We start from the raw sequence: 20,000 nt of genomic DNA on the forward strand, positions 1-20,000 counted from the left end.
TTACATACCTAAGATTCATTCCACAGCAAGAATATGTTTTATGCATACATGTGTGCATACATGTGTGCATACATGCACACACACACTTTTGGTGTAGTGAATATTTTAGCTCCCATGCTATTTTTAACATAAAGAGAGAACTCATATATACACCACATTGGCAAGTTCCTATGATAGCTGGCAGATGCACAAGTCACGATGTCTTCTGAACAGCATTTGGGTTGGTTTGTAAAACCCTTGTTCCAAAGTAGTTAGACAGTGATTTTTTTTTTCTTTAACAAACACGGAAATAGGGTATATTTTGTATGTATGACCTTTTGAAAATCATATTCTTATGACATACTGCAAATGTATGCATACATACATGTATATATATAGGCCATGTGTCTTTACACACACAAATGTGTGCGAAGGTGTAATTGCCTAGTTGTCACGGTGTTGTACTTAGAATTGCAAGACTGGTTTTGATTCCCAGACAAGTGGTGCATTGTGTTCTTGAGCAAGACACTTCATTTCACATAGCTTCCATCTGTTCTGCTGTAAATGGGTAAAGTCTGTGATGAACTGATGCTCCATTCATTGGAATGTTGGCTTCCCTGTCTAGCCAGCAGGGTGGTATCATTTGAAAGCCACAACGGCATGAGGAAGTGCATTGTGACCAGCGGTGTATAATAACATCTGGTTATCTGGTCGACAGAGTGAGTCACATACACACACTACACACGTTCCTTACATTGTATTCCTAGAAAAAAAAAATTACTGTTTTGTGGAGTTTTGTAATATAAAACCGTTTTTCAGTTGATGTTCCTGCTACTTGAAAGTCAATGTGAACTACATTTCACATTATGAAATCCCACATCACAAAAAATATTCAGCAAGGCAACTGTTGTTCGATACAATGCTACCTGTATATATGAACATGTGTGCATAGTCATCATTGAATGACAGAAATATCAGTGAAAATGCGAAAATGCTGTGTTCTTTGAACGACCTCCATAGAAATACAGACACATCTTGGCTTCTTTTACCACGAGAGAGCAAACCATTGATTGGTTCATTGGAGACTTGTAACTGGGAGCACTTTTGCTTGCAAAAATGCTTGTAGAAAATGAAATGAAATAGAATTAGATATGTCATACAGTCACAGTTTAGGTCAAGCGTTTGTCAATATAGATGTTTCTGGAATTGATCTGAATTTAATACTGGAAGTTTATTGATTTTTTTTTTATTGTTATTTAATTTTCTATTGATTTTAGAAAGGGTGGTGTGAGCTTTCTTTTTATTTTTGTCTTTGATGTATGGGATATTATTCAGTGTCAACTTACATAATAATATTTGTACTCTTTGCAAGGACTGCATATTCTTTCCCAGCAGTAAAAGGTGTGGTTGTGTGTGCATGTGTGTATGGAGTGAGCTGTATGTTAGCTATGTGTGTGTGTGGTGTGTGTGTGTGTGTGTGTCTCTGTGCATACGTTTGTGTTATTATGTACATGCACTTACAGTGATGAGCTCACCTGTGAATGACATGAGTGTATACACACACTCACACGTACTCACACACGCACACCACACACACACACACATGGTAGGGGGACTAGTCAGATGTGTGAATATGGTCATGTTTCAAAATCATTTTATGGACATGTATGCTCAAGTGTGTGTATGTACATTCATTACACACCATGTGTGTGCATGCGTGTGTATGATGTAATGTTTGTGTTTGGAAGTGTTTGCTTTTTCTGACCAGCTGCTAAGTCATTCAGTAAACTTAGTACATTCAATAGTATTGTGAGTGCATTCATCGCTTTTTATTTCTCAAATGACGTTATACTTATTTCTTTACCACCCACAAGGAGCTAGACACAGAGGAGACAAACAAGGACAGACAGACGGATTAAGTCAATTATATCGACCCCAGTGCGTAACTGGTACTTAATTTATCGACCCCGAAAGGATGAAAGGCAAAGTCGACCTCGGCGGAATTTGAACTCAGAATGTAGCGGCAGACGAAATACCTATTTCTTTACTACCCACAAGGGGCTAAACACAGAGGAGACAAACAAGACAGACAGATGGATTAAGTCGATTATATTGACCCCAGTGCGTAACTGGTACTTAATTTATCGACCCCGAAAGGATGAAAGGCAAAGTCGAGCTCGGCAGAATTTGAACTCAGAACATAACGGCAGACAAAATACCGCTAAGCATTTCGCCCGGCGTGCTAATGTTTCTGCCAGCACGCCAAGTGACCTTATACTATGTCATCACTGCATGCTATGTCATATGTTGTGCCATTCTCCTCATGTCCTACCATATTATATGCCATTGTATAACTGTAAACAATAACAACAACCACTCTGATAATATCCTATTATGCTACATCAGAAAATATTCTGTCCATTAGCATGTAGGTGCAGCGCATAGAAAAAAAACCTCAGAATCATTGTGTAATGATTTGTACACGCATGTAGGGAAAGTTTGATTAGAGTTCAGTCATCTGTTCATGTTATATTCATAATATTTCTGAATGTTCCCCGCCAAAAACACTTGTAAATTTTACCCTAACACTACAATTTTCAACAGCTGTTTGTTAATTCATTTCTATCTTGTAATACTTATTTACAGCTTGTTGGACTGGCGGGGTGATTTGAAAGTTGACACAATGCAATGCTAGAGGTTTCTGATTTATTTGTTTGTCTGGTCATTGGACAGATGATGGAACTTCAATGTCTATAAAGCTTACCTCAAACTGGTATTGTTCCTGCTGTCAGGCTAAGAATTTCTGAAAATTATCCATGGACTCTGGATGTGAAATTCCTCTAGAACGGACAAACCAGTTGATTTTCATTAATGCCCCGATTTTCTCTGAGAATGTCATGGCTTTTGCCCTACTAAGTTTCTTACATAAGCACAAGGCCAGACTTTATGGGGAGTGAGCTCATCTATTAAATTGACCCCAGTGCTTGATTAGTGTTTTATCTATTGACCCTCGAAGGGGGGATGGCAAAGTCAATCAGAGTGGGATTTGAACTCAGATCTTAAAAAGCCAGATAAAATACCACAATGCATTTTCTTTAATGTTCTAATAATTCTACCTAATTACTATTCCAGATTTCTTTGTAGAAGGGAACAATTGATAAATGAAGTACTGTCTTGATCCACAGGACTCATGAGGCATATAATTGACCAAGATCACAACATATCCCACTGAGTGGGTTGCCAGTCCGTCGCTGAGTTATTCATATACTACTGAGTGGACTGGAGCAAAGTGAAATGCAGTGTTTTGCTCAAGAACACAACACACTGCCCAGTCTGGGAATCAAAACCAGGATCTTATGATCATGAGTCCAATACCTTAACCACTAAGCCATGTGCCTACCCTCAAGCATTAAAATGTCCCCAATATTATCTTTGTGAACCCCCAACAAAAGAAATGAAAGGCAAACTAGATCATCAAATTTAGGATGCAAAATGCCTCCACACATAAAACACGCGAAACAAACATCAGGATATTCTGAAATAAGAAAATGCAATTGGTTTTCATGGCTTTCAGTTTCTTCAGTTAAGTTTGCGACAATTATTATTATTACAATATCGGTTATGAACATAAGAATATAAATGGTGGTTGTGGTGGTTGTGGTGGAGGAGGTTGTGGTGGTGGTGTAGTGGTGATGATGGTTGTGGTGTTGGTGGTCTTAATGTTGCATAAGTAGGGATACTGTATGTTGTTAGTAAGTAGCAAAATCCATGGTGCTTTGAATGGTGGTAGCAGAGGTGGTGGTTGAAGAGTGATCACACTAAGTAGAATTAGTGATTGTAGTAGTAGTTGGTAGTGGTGGTAGTAGTAGTAATGGAGGTGGTTGTAGTAGTGGTAGTAAGTATAAAAGACCAATGCTATTAATTTTTTTCGTCTTCCAACACTTCTTAGTGTGGTAGGAGGAAAGACATTTTCTTTTTTTTTTCATTTTTATTTTTTGATTTGTTTGTTTTTTTTTTGTTTTTTTAATCATATTGTACTTTGTTTAGTGCACCACTATTTATCATATTTATCAGTGGAGTTTCCAATATCATATTTGCAACTGATTCTGTAATGAAAACCTCCCATAAGCCATACACACGCACACACACACACACACACACATTTCCACACACACACAAAAAAAAATAAACTATTGGAAATGAGATCTGATATGTAATAAAATCTTGTAGTTGCACAATGGCACTATTCTTTAGAATTAGCATAACAATTGCATTTCACTTGCTCTCACATTCATACATTCTGTCTGTCTGTCTAACTGGCTGCCTGTCTGCCTGACTGTCTGCCTCTCTGTCTGTCTGACTGTCTGGCTGTCTCTGCATTTGTTATATTTATGCATTTTTATGTCTATGCAAGTTTAAGTGGGAGGTGTAAACGTGTGTGTGTGTGTGTGTGTGTGTGTGTGTGTTTACTCTCACATAAACGCATTCATGTGTTCACACACACATATGTCCCTATATATATAATAAATAATGCAGTGTATATATATAATATATATATATATATATATATATACACACAGATGATAGAATAAGTATGATTCTTACAACGAATAAATCCTGGGGTTGATTTGTGCTCCAGCATGTCTGCAATCAAAATTACTGAAACAAGTAAAAGAATATATATATATATATATATTATATATATATATATATATGAAGAAAGAGAGAGAGAGAGAGTCTTGTATATAATATATATAATTATATATATATAATAATATATATTATATATATATTATAATATATTACTTTAATGGTAAGACAACAAAAGAATACTATATAATAATATATAATATATATGATAATGTATATATTATATATAATATATTTAATTCTATATAGTATATGATAGTATAATATATATGTAAATATTTAATTATATATAGTATATAATATATATATATATTATATGAGATTATATAATATATATAGTATGTAATAATATATATATAATATATAATGATACATATAATTTATATATATGGAATATATAATATATATAATTTATATATTTAATATATATAAAGTATAATATATAATATATGTAATTATATATAATATATATAATTTATATATAATATATAATATATATATTATATGTAAAAATACACACATATATTGTACATATAGTATATCTATATCTAGCATCATCTTCAGCATCATCAACATTGTTTTAATGTATACTTACATAGGTTAGGCAGATGAAAATGTTGAACCAGCTTTTTTCTACAACCGGATGCTCTTTCTGTTGCTAACCTTCCTCCTGTTACTTATTACTGTGTAAGGTTATATCTTCACTGGTCTCAAAATGAATTAAACACAAAGATGGGATGAAAGGACAGTAGACGGTGTGTATTAGGTCGACGCTCAAGTAAAATGGAAGCAGTTTTTAACATCTCAAGTCTATGCTCTTCCATTGAAAGGATAGACTGAGGAGAGGTATAAAGTGGTGTGAAAAAAGTTGTGTCGAAGTTGAATGGTCAAGGCAGGCCTTTTCTTTAGTGTATTTAATAACTGTGTTATAGTGCAGTATAACAGGCTTCTTCCAGTTTCTATTTACTAAATGTAACTCACAAGGCATTGATCAACCTGCCGCTGTAGCACAAGACACTCACTGGACTTATGTCCACTCATTATGAAAGAAACTAAACTTCTTAACGACATAATTATACATCTAAGTATCCTTCTCTCTATATATATAGCTATATCTACATATGTCTGTATGTATACACCTATCTATGTATGTGTATGCACTATATCATCATTACCATCATCATCATTTAATGCTAGCATGGGTTGGATGATTTGACTGAGGACTGGCGAACCAGATGGCTGCGCCAGGCTTCAGTCTGATCTGGCAGAGTTTCTACAGCTGAATACCCTTCCTAACGCCAACCACTCCGAGAGTGTAGTGGGTGCTTTTACGTGCCACCAGCATGAGGGCCAGTCTGGTGGTATAGGCAACAGCCATGCTCGAAATGGTGTTTTGTACATGCCACCTGCACAGGAGTCAGTCCAGTGGCACTGGCAATGACCTCGCTTGAATGTTTTGTTCACGTGCCACCGGCACAAGTGCCAGTAAGGCGATGCTGGTAACGACATATATATATATTTGATTATTTGATATATATGTATGCATATATGTGTACCGGCGCTATGTTAAAAGCACCCAGTACACTCTATGGTTAGCATTAAGGAAGGGCATGTAGCAGTAGAAACCATGTCAAAACAGACAATGAAGCCTGGTGTGACCACTGGCCTTACCAGTTCTGATTAAACAGTCCAACCCATGCCAGCATGGAAAACAGATGTTAAATGATGATGATGATGATGTGTTTGTATGAATATGTATATGTGCGCACACACACACATTGCTTTCCTCTGTTACTCATCTACTACTTTATATATATATATATATATATATATATATATATAATATACACATTGATATATGCAATGTCCTAGATATTATTTTCTTCCTACTGCCTTGTTTTCCTCCTTCATCTTCTCTTTCCTTTATAATTTTTTTCTTCTTTCCTTGTTCATTCATGTTTGATACATTTCTTTTTATTAATCAGATTATTTAATTTTTTTCCTTGCTGCATTTTTTTTTTTTTTTTTTGAAATTTCTACATTTATTCCTCTGCTGTTAATTTTATTATTTACATATTTATTATTATTATTATTATTATTATTATTAATATTTAATATTTTTGCTTTTTGCTATGATAACAAACTGAAAACGAAAAAAATCTTTTATAAGTTGGAATACCAACATGAGGGTCAGATGAAAATTATGTAGATTAAATATAGATGCTGTACTTCTCTCCCTGTCTATTTCTCTCCATAAAAGAATATATAAAAACCAACAGCAATGGCCTTAATAAAAAAATAAAAAATGCTGAATTCATCTATAATATAGGAAAAAAAAATCTTTCAAAGAACTAGTTACATCTCCAGAGGACAACAGCAGTCATATCTTCCATACCACTAAGCAGGTCTTACCATACAGAGTTTGGAAATGCAGAAGCAATTATTACAAAAGATGCTAGAAGCTGCCCCACCACCACCACCACCACCTACCCTATAGACAACAGTATGAGGAAATAAATCACCAAGCAATAAAATTGGCTATGAATGTTACAAGTAGAAGACAGCTGACTGAATCTGGAGAATCAGTACTTTCAAAAAACATAATAGGTTAGTTTGATGGCTTCTATTGCTATCAAGTGAATCCCCTATCTAGACATGATAACTTTCCATTGAGAAGCTATCCATGAAAATGGAGGAAAGCTAAAGCAGAGGAATTAAGATAGAAAACTGGAAATATATTGAATAAATACGACTCTGGCATCGGCAAAACAGACAAATCATTCCTTGAGTTGGTGAGGGAGTTTACGACTCGCTTTTAAAATGGTTGCAAATTTTGACACAAGGCCAGCACTTTCGAGGAGGGTATAAGTCGATTACATCAACCCTAGTGTTCATCATCATCATCATCGTTTAATGTCCGCTTTCCATGCTAGCATGGGTTGGACGATTTTGACTGAGGGCTGGCGAACCAGATGTCTGCACCAGGCTCCAATCTTGATCTGGCAGAGTTTCTCCAGCTGGATGCCCTTCCTAACGCCAACCACTCTGAGGGTGTAGTGGGTGCTTTTTACGTGCCACCGGCACGGGGGCCAGTCAGGCGGTACTGGCAATGACCTCGCTCGAATCTTTTTATACATGCCACCGGCACAGCTGCCAGTAAGGCAATGCTGGTAATGATCTCTTAACATGCTTTTTATGAAGAAGAACAAGGACTGCTTGGACAGTTTTCCATTGGGATCATTTGTAGAGCCCTCTTATTTTCTGGGAAGAGTTGTATAATTGAGAAGTCCTTTCTTTAACTACATCAATCTTACATTCCTATTCACTGTCACAGTATTTTGGGCAAGCGTCTTCTACTAGAGCCTCAGGTATGTAAATTACTTGAGGGCAGAACTTGGTTAAAGGAAGCTGTAAAAAAGCTCATTGTATATGAATATATTTTATAGTCCCTTGTGTGGTGACTGGAGCAACTGCTGTCTACTATAGCCCCAAGCTGATCGATGCCTTATGAGTGAATATGGTAGACAGAAACTGTAGGGACTCCATCAAATGTGAGTGTGTAAGCATGAATATTGATGTTGGGTTTGGTATAATTGAAATAAAATAGTGCTAATGCTTACATTCGTTTTGACATTGTGACTGGTCGTCTTGCACTTCTGAAGACCTCTGGAAAGAAAAAAATGCTTTACTTAAAAAAAGCCCCCAAAAACTAGTAATAAAAATATGAAGGTTGGTGACAGGAAAAGCATCCAACTGTAAAATCCTGTCTTAATTTCCATCCAGTCCATGCTTACATGGAAAATCAGATGGTAAGTGAACAATCATATGTGTGTGTGTGTGTGTATATATATGTATATATATATATATATATATATATATATATATATAGATATATAACACACATACACACATATACATACACATATAAATATATTGTAAATAATAATAATTATAAACTTAAAGCTTCTTCTAAGTGATCACCATGTACTGGCTAAAAAAAATAGTCAAATGCTAGTGCATATAAGCCCTCAACGAAAGCCAATACAATGATTGCTCATAAGCTTTAAGCTTATAATTATTATTATTATTTACTGAATTTTCACTCCTTTCCATTTAACACAGAAAATGCACAATATATATATATCTATAATATATATATATACGGAAAAAGAGAAAAGGAAAGGAGTAAGGTGGTGGAGGGGGTAAAGCTGAAGCTGTACCTTTTATTATGATTTTGCAGGGTGCAAGGGGGTAGTGGGGGAGGGGCATATTGGACTCAGCTCTTAAGAACCCATGAATTATCATTTTTGATACCACTACCATGGCTACTACTACTACTACTACTACTGCTGCTGCTGCTGCTGCTGCTCATTCAGTCAAACTGAATATGGTGAAACAAAAAAAAAAAAAAAAGAATTGAAATAAAATAAAACTATTTTAATTTAGAAATAAGACAAATAATAAAACATAATAAAACATAATAAAAAAGTGAATCAGCTGGAAATCAAATAGAGCAATACATATACATACATACATATATGTATATGTATATGTGTGTGTATGTGTAGAGAGAGGGGGGTAGGTGCTGGAATAGATAAAAACAGATGCACACATCAAACGGTCGATTGTTGTAATGGACGTACATCAGATCTTTTACATTGTATTCTGAATTTTAATAATATAAAATATACACGCGTGTATGTTGTGTGTGTGGTGTGTGTGTGTGTATTTATATATGTATATGTACACATACACACACACACATATATATATATATGGAAGAGGAGAGAGATAATAATAATAAAAGAAGCAAAAAAAAAAGAATAAATATATATATAAAGCACAAACACTTACTAATGAAATTAGATATAGTTGTTTTTTTTTTAAGTTCAGTTGAGATTTCATTATCTTTGTGATAAAAAGTGTAAAAAGTGTCAGCTACAGAATGAGTCAAGTTGATATTCTTTGCTTTTTTGTTTGTTTGTTTGTTATTGTGTGTGTGTGTGTGTGTGTGTGGTCTGTAAGAGGGAATAGATCTAAAGTGTAGGGTGGGGTTTATTTTCTACTACCTGACTTCCACAACAGTGCACAACAATAATCCTAGTTTTGATTAACTTCTGTTCAGAAACAGGCTTACAATTCCAATTCTGCTTGTGTCATTACAGGCTACTTACTTATCTAGGCAATAAATTATTTTATCTGATTTATTTATCTGTCTATTTCTATTTCTATTTATTTGTTGTATCCTGTTTTTCTTTTGCTAGTTTTCTGTCATTAGGCAGTGGCCATGTGGCCATGCTGGGGTACTGCCTTGCAAGAATTTTAATTAAGCAAATCGACACCCCCTGTACTTATTCTATCGATTCTCTTTTGCTGAATTGCTAAGTTAGAGACATGTAAATACTCCAACACCGGTTGTCAAGTGGTGATGAAAGAACAAACACAGAATATATATATATATATATGTGTGTGTGTGTGTATGTATATATATATATATATGTGTATGTATATATATATGTGTATATATATATATATATATATGTATGTCTATGTATATATATATATATGTGTGTGTATATATCTTTCCTTCTTTCCTGAGCGTCCAATAATACTATACTTGTTCCACATCCTCGCGTTGTTGAGTTTTCTCTTTGTGTTTTCATGTTTGGATTACATTAATATATACTATTATATATATATATATATATATGTATATATATATATATGAGTGAGTAGGCAAAGAAAAGAAAGGGCACTCAACACATTTATCAGGAGTTACATGTAATATTCGAAACAGTTTCATTCGGATTCTGTGCTGCTTCAAGTTTCGCAGGTCCCTAACAGAGCCTGTCTCCTCAGGCTCATGAAGTTCAGCTAAACTGCTATATATATATATATATATATATATATATAGGCAAGGAAAAATTATAAAAAGGCAGAATGCTAAGTTGGAGGTAAATTTTAATGAAAATGGGTGTATGGAAAATTTTAAAAATTAAAAAAAAAAAACATTAACTCTAACCGGTTTTCGTTGCAATGTGACTTTTCAAGAATTGTAAGGTGAAAAAAAATATTTTTTATAATTGAGGAGGGGTAAAAAAGAAAATTTATATATATATATATATATATATATATATATACACACACACACACACACATACTGTGTGCTTCTTTCAGTTTCCGCCTACCAAATCCGTTCATGAGGCTTTGGTTGGACTGAAGCTATGGTAGAAAACACTTGTCCAAAGTGCCATGCAGTGGAACTGAGTCCAGAATCATGGGCTTGTGAAGAAAACTTCTTTCCACACAGCCACATCTGTATGCTGAAGTAGCAATAAAGAAAATATATGAATAAATAAAATAAAATAAATAAGCTGGCGAAAAATAAAGGGCAAAGTGATTGACTGGATAATGATATATTGGACTAGTATTAGTTCGTCTGTGAGTCCCATTCTGCTGCATGCAATTCATGACTTTTCCTTGGTTGAATATCGTATATCACTGTTACTGCCATCATCATCATCATAATGTTCGCTTTTTCCATGCTGGCAAAAGTTGAATGAGACTTGTGAAACAGTATTCTATAGATGAATGCACTTCCTGCCACCTACCCTTATTTGTTTTGCTCATAAGGTGCATTTTTTTTTCCAGTTATCTTCACATGGTAACCTGTTAGCATTTATTTAATCACATAGTTTTGAAGTGATAACGCATAGTCTTGTAGCTTCAAGATTTCAATGTTGTGATTGTATTGTTTTTTAGAATAACATTGTCAGGTAGGTATGAGAGGCTGGATTAGGTCAATTTGCTCATAAGGCAGGTAGAATATATAGGCCAGATAACCATGTCTGACCTGAGCATTTGCAGGTTGATATCTTCAGGAAGAAACAGGTGAAATGGAGAATCTGGTCTGTATATATGCTTGATTAGATTCTGCTAAAGGTACCTGATAACTGTGAACACTGTGAAAGCTCAGCATAGCAATGATATACTTGCTAATTTTACAGTGATTTTTTTCAGCCTGCTTCAAAGAATAGCACATCTTTCCATGGCAGGTATATCCATTTATTAACACATGTAAGCAGGATAGTGGAAGATGGTTAGTATTCTTAAAATGTTTGGTCTTCTCCATACTATCTCTGGTGCCATCACATTATGTCAAAACCAAGCTGTTAGACAAATTGTTAGTTTTGGTTAAACAACATGTATTTTTTTTTAAAGATAGCTGATTATAGAATTATCTTCCTGTTTAAATCCTGAAGCATGCTCTCCTAGTGTTTAGTTCTTTAGATAGGGTGTGGTAAACACTCTATGAAAGCTTGGATAACGGACAGAGTTAGTGATTATTGGAAAGGTTGCAAGATGCAACAAAAATTTTAGAAAAAATATTTAAGTAAATGAGTGGAAACTAAACTGGTGAGTGTGTTAAATAATAAGGTACTAAAAGAGAATGACACTATTAAACGCCTTTTCAGTATTGTATTCTATAACCAATGTGTGGAGCTTCTATGTTGTCCCCCAGTTTCTTAGAAATAGCAACCAGATTTCTCATCTAGTAAGTGCTGCAGCCTTGGTTATATAGTTGCATGGCTTTTGATCATTCCCAAATCACTTATTGATATAGGAATTGTTTTCAGGTTGTCTCTAATTCTGGATGTTTATATTTAGTTAAGTTCCCTGTTTCTTTTAGAGATAGATTATCACCTGTCATGGCTGATATGTCTATTAGGAAGTATTTCTTATTTGTTTGGCCTTGATAACAATATCTGGACAGTTAGCCTTGCTTTCATTGTCTGTGTGTATTGGTGTATCTCCGGAGTATGGTTGCTTTACCATTCTCAGAGACCTTTTCTTGTGCATGCATTATTATTTACAAATTTTGTGTTAGTGGTGAAAGGGAAACATCTTCGACCTTTCTCTTTGCAAGTTCTCTCAGAATGTAGGTTAGAAGTGATCGTCAAACCTGAAGGCTTGCATCTAAGAAGACTCTGTTAAAGTTGGTGGTGTCAAACCAGACAAAACCAAAGAGCAAGGACAGTCCAATACTAGAGCTTCTGCACAATTTTCATTTGCCTCATTTCTTACACAATATTTAGCTTGGCTCAACGATATTGTAGGATATACTTACCCAAGGTGCAGACTAACAGGATCAGATCCGGGACCATCTAACTGCAAAGTAAATACTGTGACCACCAGTGCCTATGAATACAAGAAATCATCTTTGTATATTCATTATTTGTCATTAATTGCTCAAGGACAAGTGCGGGATAAAGATGACTACTATTAAGATCTACTGTTTGATTTTGAAGTCTATTCTCTTTATGTTTTAACTTTTTTATTTTTGTGCACATGACATTACTATGATTTCTGAAAATACAAATACGATATCTTTGAAGGGCAAAGTATATAAGTTAATATTCTGTGATAATAATGATAAGCTTTACAGTTTTTTGAGATACTGTAGCTGTGTGTATGTGTGCGTGTGCGTACGTGAGTGTGTGTGTGTGTGTGGAGGAGAAGAAATGAGTGAGAGATAGAGGAGGAAATTAAGCAGAAGGTGGCAAATAGTGATAATGAGGAAAGCAGAAATATTTTACCAGCATAAAAAAAAAAAAAAGTAAAAAAACATTTCAGTTTTTGCATAGGTGTGCCATATTTGGTAGTGTGTGTGTATGTGTGTGTGTTAGTGTGTATATGAGAAGCAGCTGACAAACCTACCTACCTGCTTTTGTCTTTGTACTGTTTTAATTTAAACATTTCCTGGACTTGTAACAAATGGTATCCATTGAGATTGACAGGTAAATCAAAATGTATCTCTCTCTCTCTTTCTCACACACACATTATATATATAATATATGTATATATATAAATATATATAAATATATAATAAATATCTATATATATATGTATATATATATATATATGTATATATATAAATATATATATATATATATGTAATTATGTATATATATATATATATGTATATATATAATATATAATATATATAATATATGTATATATAAAATATATAATATATATATATATATATATAATATGTATATATATATATATATGTATATATATAAATATATATATATATATTATAATATATGTTATATATATATATGTATATATATAAATATATATTATATATATGTAATATATAAATATATATATATATATATATATATATATATATATATATATATATATAATCAGTCGAAATTACAAAGTGACTCAAAAGTAGAGAGTTTCGTTGCCAGTGCTTGAAAGCCTCTGTCTTTGAGTCACGTAAGTTCTTATTAAAAACGAATATATACTCATGTTTTGAATACCATTTTCCTGTCTGTATCACAAAATTATATGTTCAAACACACGCACACACACACAAACAAACACATTCTCACACGTGTGTGCACACATGGACATTTTTGTGGTAGCTTCATTGTCTATTTAATTTTATGGCTCTTTTATGTGTGTGTGTGTGTGTGTGTGTATTCAAGCAGAGTTTGTGAATTTCACCGGGTTAGCTTTGGGGTACAGGATCCTGGTTTTCCAATTGAGGCTTTACGATGTCATTTAGGAAAACTGCTCTGTGCGCGTGGCAGGAAAGACTTCACGAAGTCACATTGGGTTAGCCATTTAACTGTCAATAGACCAACATATGTGAGTGCATTACTTTGTATGTATGAACACTTCATAAGCAACCTGTTTTGTTGAATTGTTATGTTCTCTTTTACTCATTTACTTGTTTCAGTCATTTGACTGTGGCCATGCTGGAGCACTGCTTTTAGTCGAACAAATCGACCCCAGGACTTACTCTTTGTAAGCCTAGTAATTCTTCTATCGGGCCCTTTTGCCGAACCACTAAGTTACGGGGGACGTAAACACACCAATGTCAGTTGTCAAGCAATGGTGGAGGGCCAAACACAGACACACACATACATGCATATATATGACAGCTTCTTTCAGTTTCCTTATACCAAATCCACTCACAAGGCTTTGGCTGGCCCAAGGTTGGGAATCAAGCTTCTTACCATATATATATATTTATGTATGTATTTATGTATGTATGTATGTATGTATATATATAATTATATATAAAATATTATTAGAGACAACACTATATTTGCAAAACAAACAAGGAAAGACTTAATCATACATAAAATTATTAAAATTTTATGTATTGATTAAGTCTTCCTTGTTGTTTGTCAAAATAGTGGTTTTGTCTCTAATATATTTTATAATTTTTACTATAAATTGATTTAATCCTAAATCTGATTTTTTTTCCCTTAAATTGGATTTATTCCCTAATATTTATTATTATATATATATATATATTATATACTGGGCTGATAAAGTACCAATCAAAAACTGGGGCTGGTGTAATGAATTAAAACTCATTCCCTGATATTGCAGGCCTTGTGCCGAAGTTTGAAACAATTATTATTATTATTCTGTGTTTGGCTTTTGCTTTGAATTTGTACAAATTAACACCAAGTCTCACCCAGAAACCTCAAGAAACAACATGTTAGAAGCTCAAGTTGCTATTGTGACCAGGGTGCCATATTTTCGGTTTTGTGCATAGTATTGTTCTAGAGAATGTCTGCCAAACCACAAGAAAATTAGAGGCAGAATCTTTAGCATGCTGGGCAAACTCCTTAGCAGTATGTCATCTGCTGCTATGTTCTGGGTTCAAATTCCGCCGAGGTCGACTTTGCCTTTCATCCTTTTGGGGTCGATAAATTAAGTACCATTAAAACACTAGGGTTGATGTAATCAACTAGCCCCCTACCCCCAAATTTCAGACTTCATGCCTTTATTAGAAAGGATTATTATTATCATTAATATTATTATTATCATAAAGGTGGTGATCTGGCAGAAATGTTAGCATGCCAGGCAAAACGCTTAGTGGCATTTCAACTGGCTTTATGTTTAAGTTCAAATTCCACCGAGGTTAACTTTGCTTTCATCCTTTTGGGGTCGATAAAATAAGTACCAGTTGCACACTGAGGGGGGGGGAGTGATGTAATTGACTATCCCTCTCCCACAAATTTCAACCTTTGTAGTTATAGTAGAAAAGATTATTATTATTATTAATTGCATGCTGCCACTGCGCTACCAATTGCAGCTGTGTGCCTTATGTTTGTGCAGTATCTTTTTCTGGTTTTATTTATTTTTACTCCGTTAAAATGCTTTAAGTTATAAGTATGTTGCGTCTAATCGTCAAATCCAGATTGTTTTGTGCTCCTTGTGTCATGACCTTTTGGTACCTTATGTAAAATCGAGTTTGACATAATCTTGTTAATGTGTCGTTTATGTATTCACTTATTAATTTAACTATTGATTTCCACTTCTGTTGGGTTTTCCCTTTTTTAATAAACTGTTATCATATTTTATCAAATGTTTTCCATTTTTGTTTTTTAATTCTTCCCTATGAGTTGATTAGTGTTAGTTTAATATTTTTTGTCAAGTTGCCAAACAATAAACACACACACATTCATTAATTCTTCAGTTTTTTATTCAAAACTATTGGAGTTTTTCATCACAATCACCAAGGATCCTATTTACTGAGTTTATCATTTTCTCTTTGAGATTGTGTTTTCATTATTATTGTTTGTCTGTGTGTGTTTCTTTAGTTTATAAACTGCTATTGACTGGACTATACGTATGCACTCATTACCTTTAATGACGTTAATTTAATTTTTCCCATGTTTTTCAGCTAGTAACTGCTTTGTTTGCAAAATAGTTTGCAATGGTAGCGTTAGTGATGATGACAGCAGTGGTGGTGGAAGCAGAGTTAGAATGTTGTTGCTTTGAGGTTGAAACTAACCATTATATATTAGTAAAATACCATGGCTAATCACAGATCTACAGGCTTTTTCTTGGGACCTGGGCTTCCCAAGATTAAGAGAAGCCTTAGATACCCAACTGTCATAGCTGTTGATAGTTGAAGTTCCTTCCATCGAGGCTTGAGGAAGATGAGAGAAAATCTAGAGCAGTGCAGCTATTCCAAAAACTTTCACTCCTCTGCTTTTTGGCTTTTATCTCATCCTTATGCAATGGCACTCTACATTATGTTGGTGTTAGAGACTCTGAATAATGAACCATTGAGTCAAACAATTCTACATGAGTTCAATGTAAATGTGGGAAAGCAATGAAAGTGAATACACCTTTTCATTAAGATTGCGTTAAATACTCCTGGAGGAATCTGATAGAAAAGATGGGAATGGCCCAATGAGGAATGAAAGAAAGCTGTTACCATGGATGTACAACTGTCACTGTCCTCTCACTTGTTTTTGAACTTATCCACCCACTCTTCCTCACACTCTGTTCGTATTCTCTCTTATTTATTATTATTATATGAAAAGTAGTGGATAAGTAGGTCTTTTAGAGCATTGGTTGGAATGTTTTGCAATATTCCCATTCTGAGTTCAAATTCCACCTTTGCCTTTCATCCGTTCAAAATCAATAAAAGGAAATACCTGTCAAGAGCTAGAGTCAGTCTATTCACCTAACTGCCTCCATTCAAAATCCTGGGTGTTTATCATCGTCATCATCATTTAATATCTATTTTCAATGCTGGTAAGGGCTGGACAGTTTGAAAAGGGTCTGGCAAGCTACAGTGCTGTTCCAAACTCATGCGTCAACTTTAGGATGGTTTCTACGTTAGGTTGCTCTTCCTAATGCCAGCCACCTTACAATGAATACCGGGTGCTTTTTTTTTTTCCATGTTACTAGCACTAATGATGCACCCATATAAGCTGCAAGACAGAAAGAAAGAAAAAAAGATGGAAAAGAGAAAAAGTCCTCACAATTAAATTGGGGTCAGCAAGGGGGAGATGGGGGTTATGCTAGGTGCTGAGAGGCTAAAGTATGATAGAGGGGCAATCATAGACATTGTGATAAAGAGGCGATAAATCTAAACTAGAAACATTATTGCTATGAGAGAGCATCAGTTTAAATATTTAATATCATTTAATTTTGTGTGACTGGCGCAATTTCGGATCCTGCTATGGTTTACTTCTCCTGTACTCTTTTCAGGCCTTCAATAAAATAAGAATCAGGTCATTATTTAAAAAGCTACAAGTTCCCCACCCCGCCATACATAGTTTTAGTTTTGTCCTAGTGTAAGAAATTATCATCATCATCATCATCACTGCTATTCGTTGTCATCCATCGTAGTCATCTGTTGTTCATGTAAATATTTTGTTAATGATATAACAGATTTTATGTGTGGCTTAGGATTCTAAAAACACTAAGAGCTGTGGCCACACCTCACATAAGAATATCATTTAATGCCCTCCACCCTCGAATCCCTACGCCTCAGCCTACCTCACCCAACTGATGTTTCCCCTGTCCCGTCCCCTCCTCAACAGAAGGATTCAGCAGGTGGTAATGGGTGGACACCTAATGAAATACAATTTCAGCTTTATCTTACATGATGTCACAGTTATACTTTATCATAGCAGTAAATCAGTTTGTACTGTGTGTGTGTGTGTACGTGCGTGTGTGTGTGTGTGTGTGTGTGTATGTGCGTGTGTGTGTGTGTTTGAGAATCAAATCAGAAAAATAAAGACTTTACCCTAAGTAGTCATTGAACTTTTCTATCACACCAGATGTTTGAATGCATAGTGTGAACGTGTGTAAATGTGTGTTTGCACTGTGTGTACCTGTGTGTGTATGTGTGTCTCTTTCTCGCTCTCTCTCTCTCTCTGTGTGCGTGTGTGTGTATATATATATATATATATATATATATATATATATATTAATGTTTATATGTAGAGTGATGATAAAAATAATTTTACATTAAACTGAATGGTTACGCAATGCTTTTTGCTGAGAATATATCTATTATTATTTCAAGAACAGTGTTGAGAATAGCTTCGAAGCTCCGGCCTGGTCTAATAATGGAGGCTAAGCAGGCTGGAACTGTGAAATCATTGTCAACATTATTCTTGTGAAAGTAATGTGTGTGTGTATGTATGTATGTATTTACTCTTACTCTTTTTACTCTTTTACTTGTTTCAGTCATTTGACTGTGGCCATGCTGGAGCACCACTTTAGTCGAGCAAATCGACCCCGAGACTTATTTTTTGTAAGCCCAGTACTTATTCTATCGATGTCTTTTGGCGAACCGCTAAGTGACGGGGACGTAAACACACCAGCATCGGTTGTCAAGCAATGCTAGGGGGACAAACACAGACACACAAACATACACACACACATATATATATACATATATACGACGAGCTTCTTTCAGTTTCCGTCTACCAAATCCACTTACAAGGCTTTGGTCGGCCTGAGGCTATAGTAGAAGACACTTGCCCAAGATGCCACGCAGTGGGACTGAACCTGGAACCATGTGGTTGGTAAGCAAGCTACTTACCATACAGCCACTCCTGTTTACAACAAAGAAACAACACCTAGATCTCTATCAAATCATATTTTACCATCTTGAAAAAGGAAGAATATGTTGTCAAAATTAGCCCTAAATATGTCATTCTATGTGTAAAATTGATGCTATGACCACAGCTGGGATACTTTTGATCGTAGGTTTGTTGTATCAGTACTGGCTAGGGTTAAATGGCTATAAAATTACAGAGAAAAAGAGAGAGGGTAAAAAAGATATGAATGGAGTAAAATGGTTCATCCTGGAATTGGGAATACATTGCAAGAATGCAGTGACGGGGAGTAGGGTTGTGGAGAAACTTGCCACCACAGAATCATGTTTCCTGTGTCATACGTAGAGCAACACTCACACATATATGCATGTGTGCGCGCACACGCATGTGTATGTATTTATATTTATATGTATGTATCTATGTGTGCATATATATATATATATATATATATATATATAGATATACATATGTATTTGTGTGTGTATACATTTACGTATGTAGATATATACACTCACACACGCACACACACATATTATAATACTGAATATATACATATATATATATACATATACATATATACATACATACATATATATATACATACATATATATATATATACACACACACACACACACACATATATATATATATATATATATATATATATAGCGCATTGTAATTGGAAGAGAAAAATGGATGAGCACGAAAATATGAAATTGTGTTGATTTGAAGGCCATAAAAATCCTGAATAACACCAGTCCTACCAGTTCCCTCCCTCCCTCCCTCACTTCTTGCCATATATCCAAACCATCATCATCATCATCATCATCATCCCCACCACACCACTTACTGATTATTTCTTTTACCATTTCAATTCCCTTTGCAGATTTTTTAGCTTCATTTCCAAAAGCTTCCTTATCACCCCCACCCCCCACCATTTATATTTCTTCCATTTCTTTTTTTCT

General features: G+C 34.6%; 1 protein-coding gene and 1 long non-coding RNA gene across 5 annotated transcripts in view; one reads left to right on the forward strand and one right to left on the reverse strand.

Annotated features, from left to right (window-relative positions):
- LOC115232533 (nuclear hormone receptor HR96) overlaps positions 1-20,000 on the forward strand; it is a 381,450-nt gene that overhangs the window by 1,213 nt on the left and 360,237 nt on the right. For 2 of the 4 annotated variants that reach the window (XM_029802465.1, XM_029802467.1), the window contains exon 1: positions 13,390-13,427. The exons of the other annotated variants lie outside the window; for them this stretch is intronic. In XM_029802465.1, the coding sequence (XP_029658325.1) occupies positions 13,405-13,427 (23 nt within the window). In that variant the 5' untranslated portion in view covers positions 13,390-13,404. Of the gene's footprint in view, positions 1-13,389; positions 13,428-20,000 lie in introns of those variants that run through there. 4 annotated transcript variants of the gene reach the window in all.
- Positions 5,281-20,000, reverse strand: part of LOC118761477 — a 43,284-nt gene continuing 28,564 nt past the window's right edge. The window contains exons 2-5 of the long non-coding RNA XR_004997408.1: positions 17,115-17,393; positions 12,758-12,828; positions 8,250-8,295; positions 5,281-5,465 (exon numbers count right to left, since the gene is read on the reverse strand). This is a non-coding gene — a long non-coding RNA (uncharacterized LOC118761477). The remainder of the gene's footprint in view (positions 5,466-8,249; positions 8,296-12,757; positions 12,829-17,114; positions 17,394-20,000) is intronic.

Source organism: Octopus sinensis, linkage group LG2, assembly GCF_006345805.1.
Source record: "Octopus sinensis linkage group LG2, ASM634580v1, whole genome shotgun sequence".
In the NCBI taxonomy this organism is placed as follows: Eukaryota; Metazoa; Mollusca; class Cephalopoda; order Octopoda; family Octopodidae; genus Octopus; species Octopus sinensis.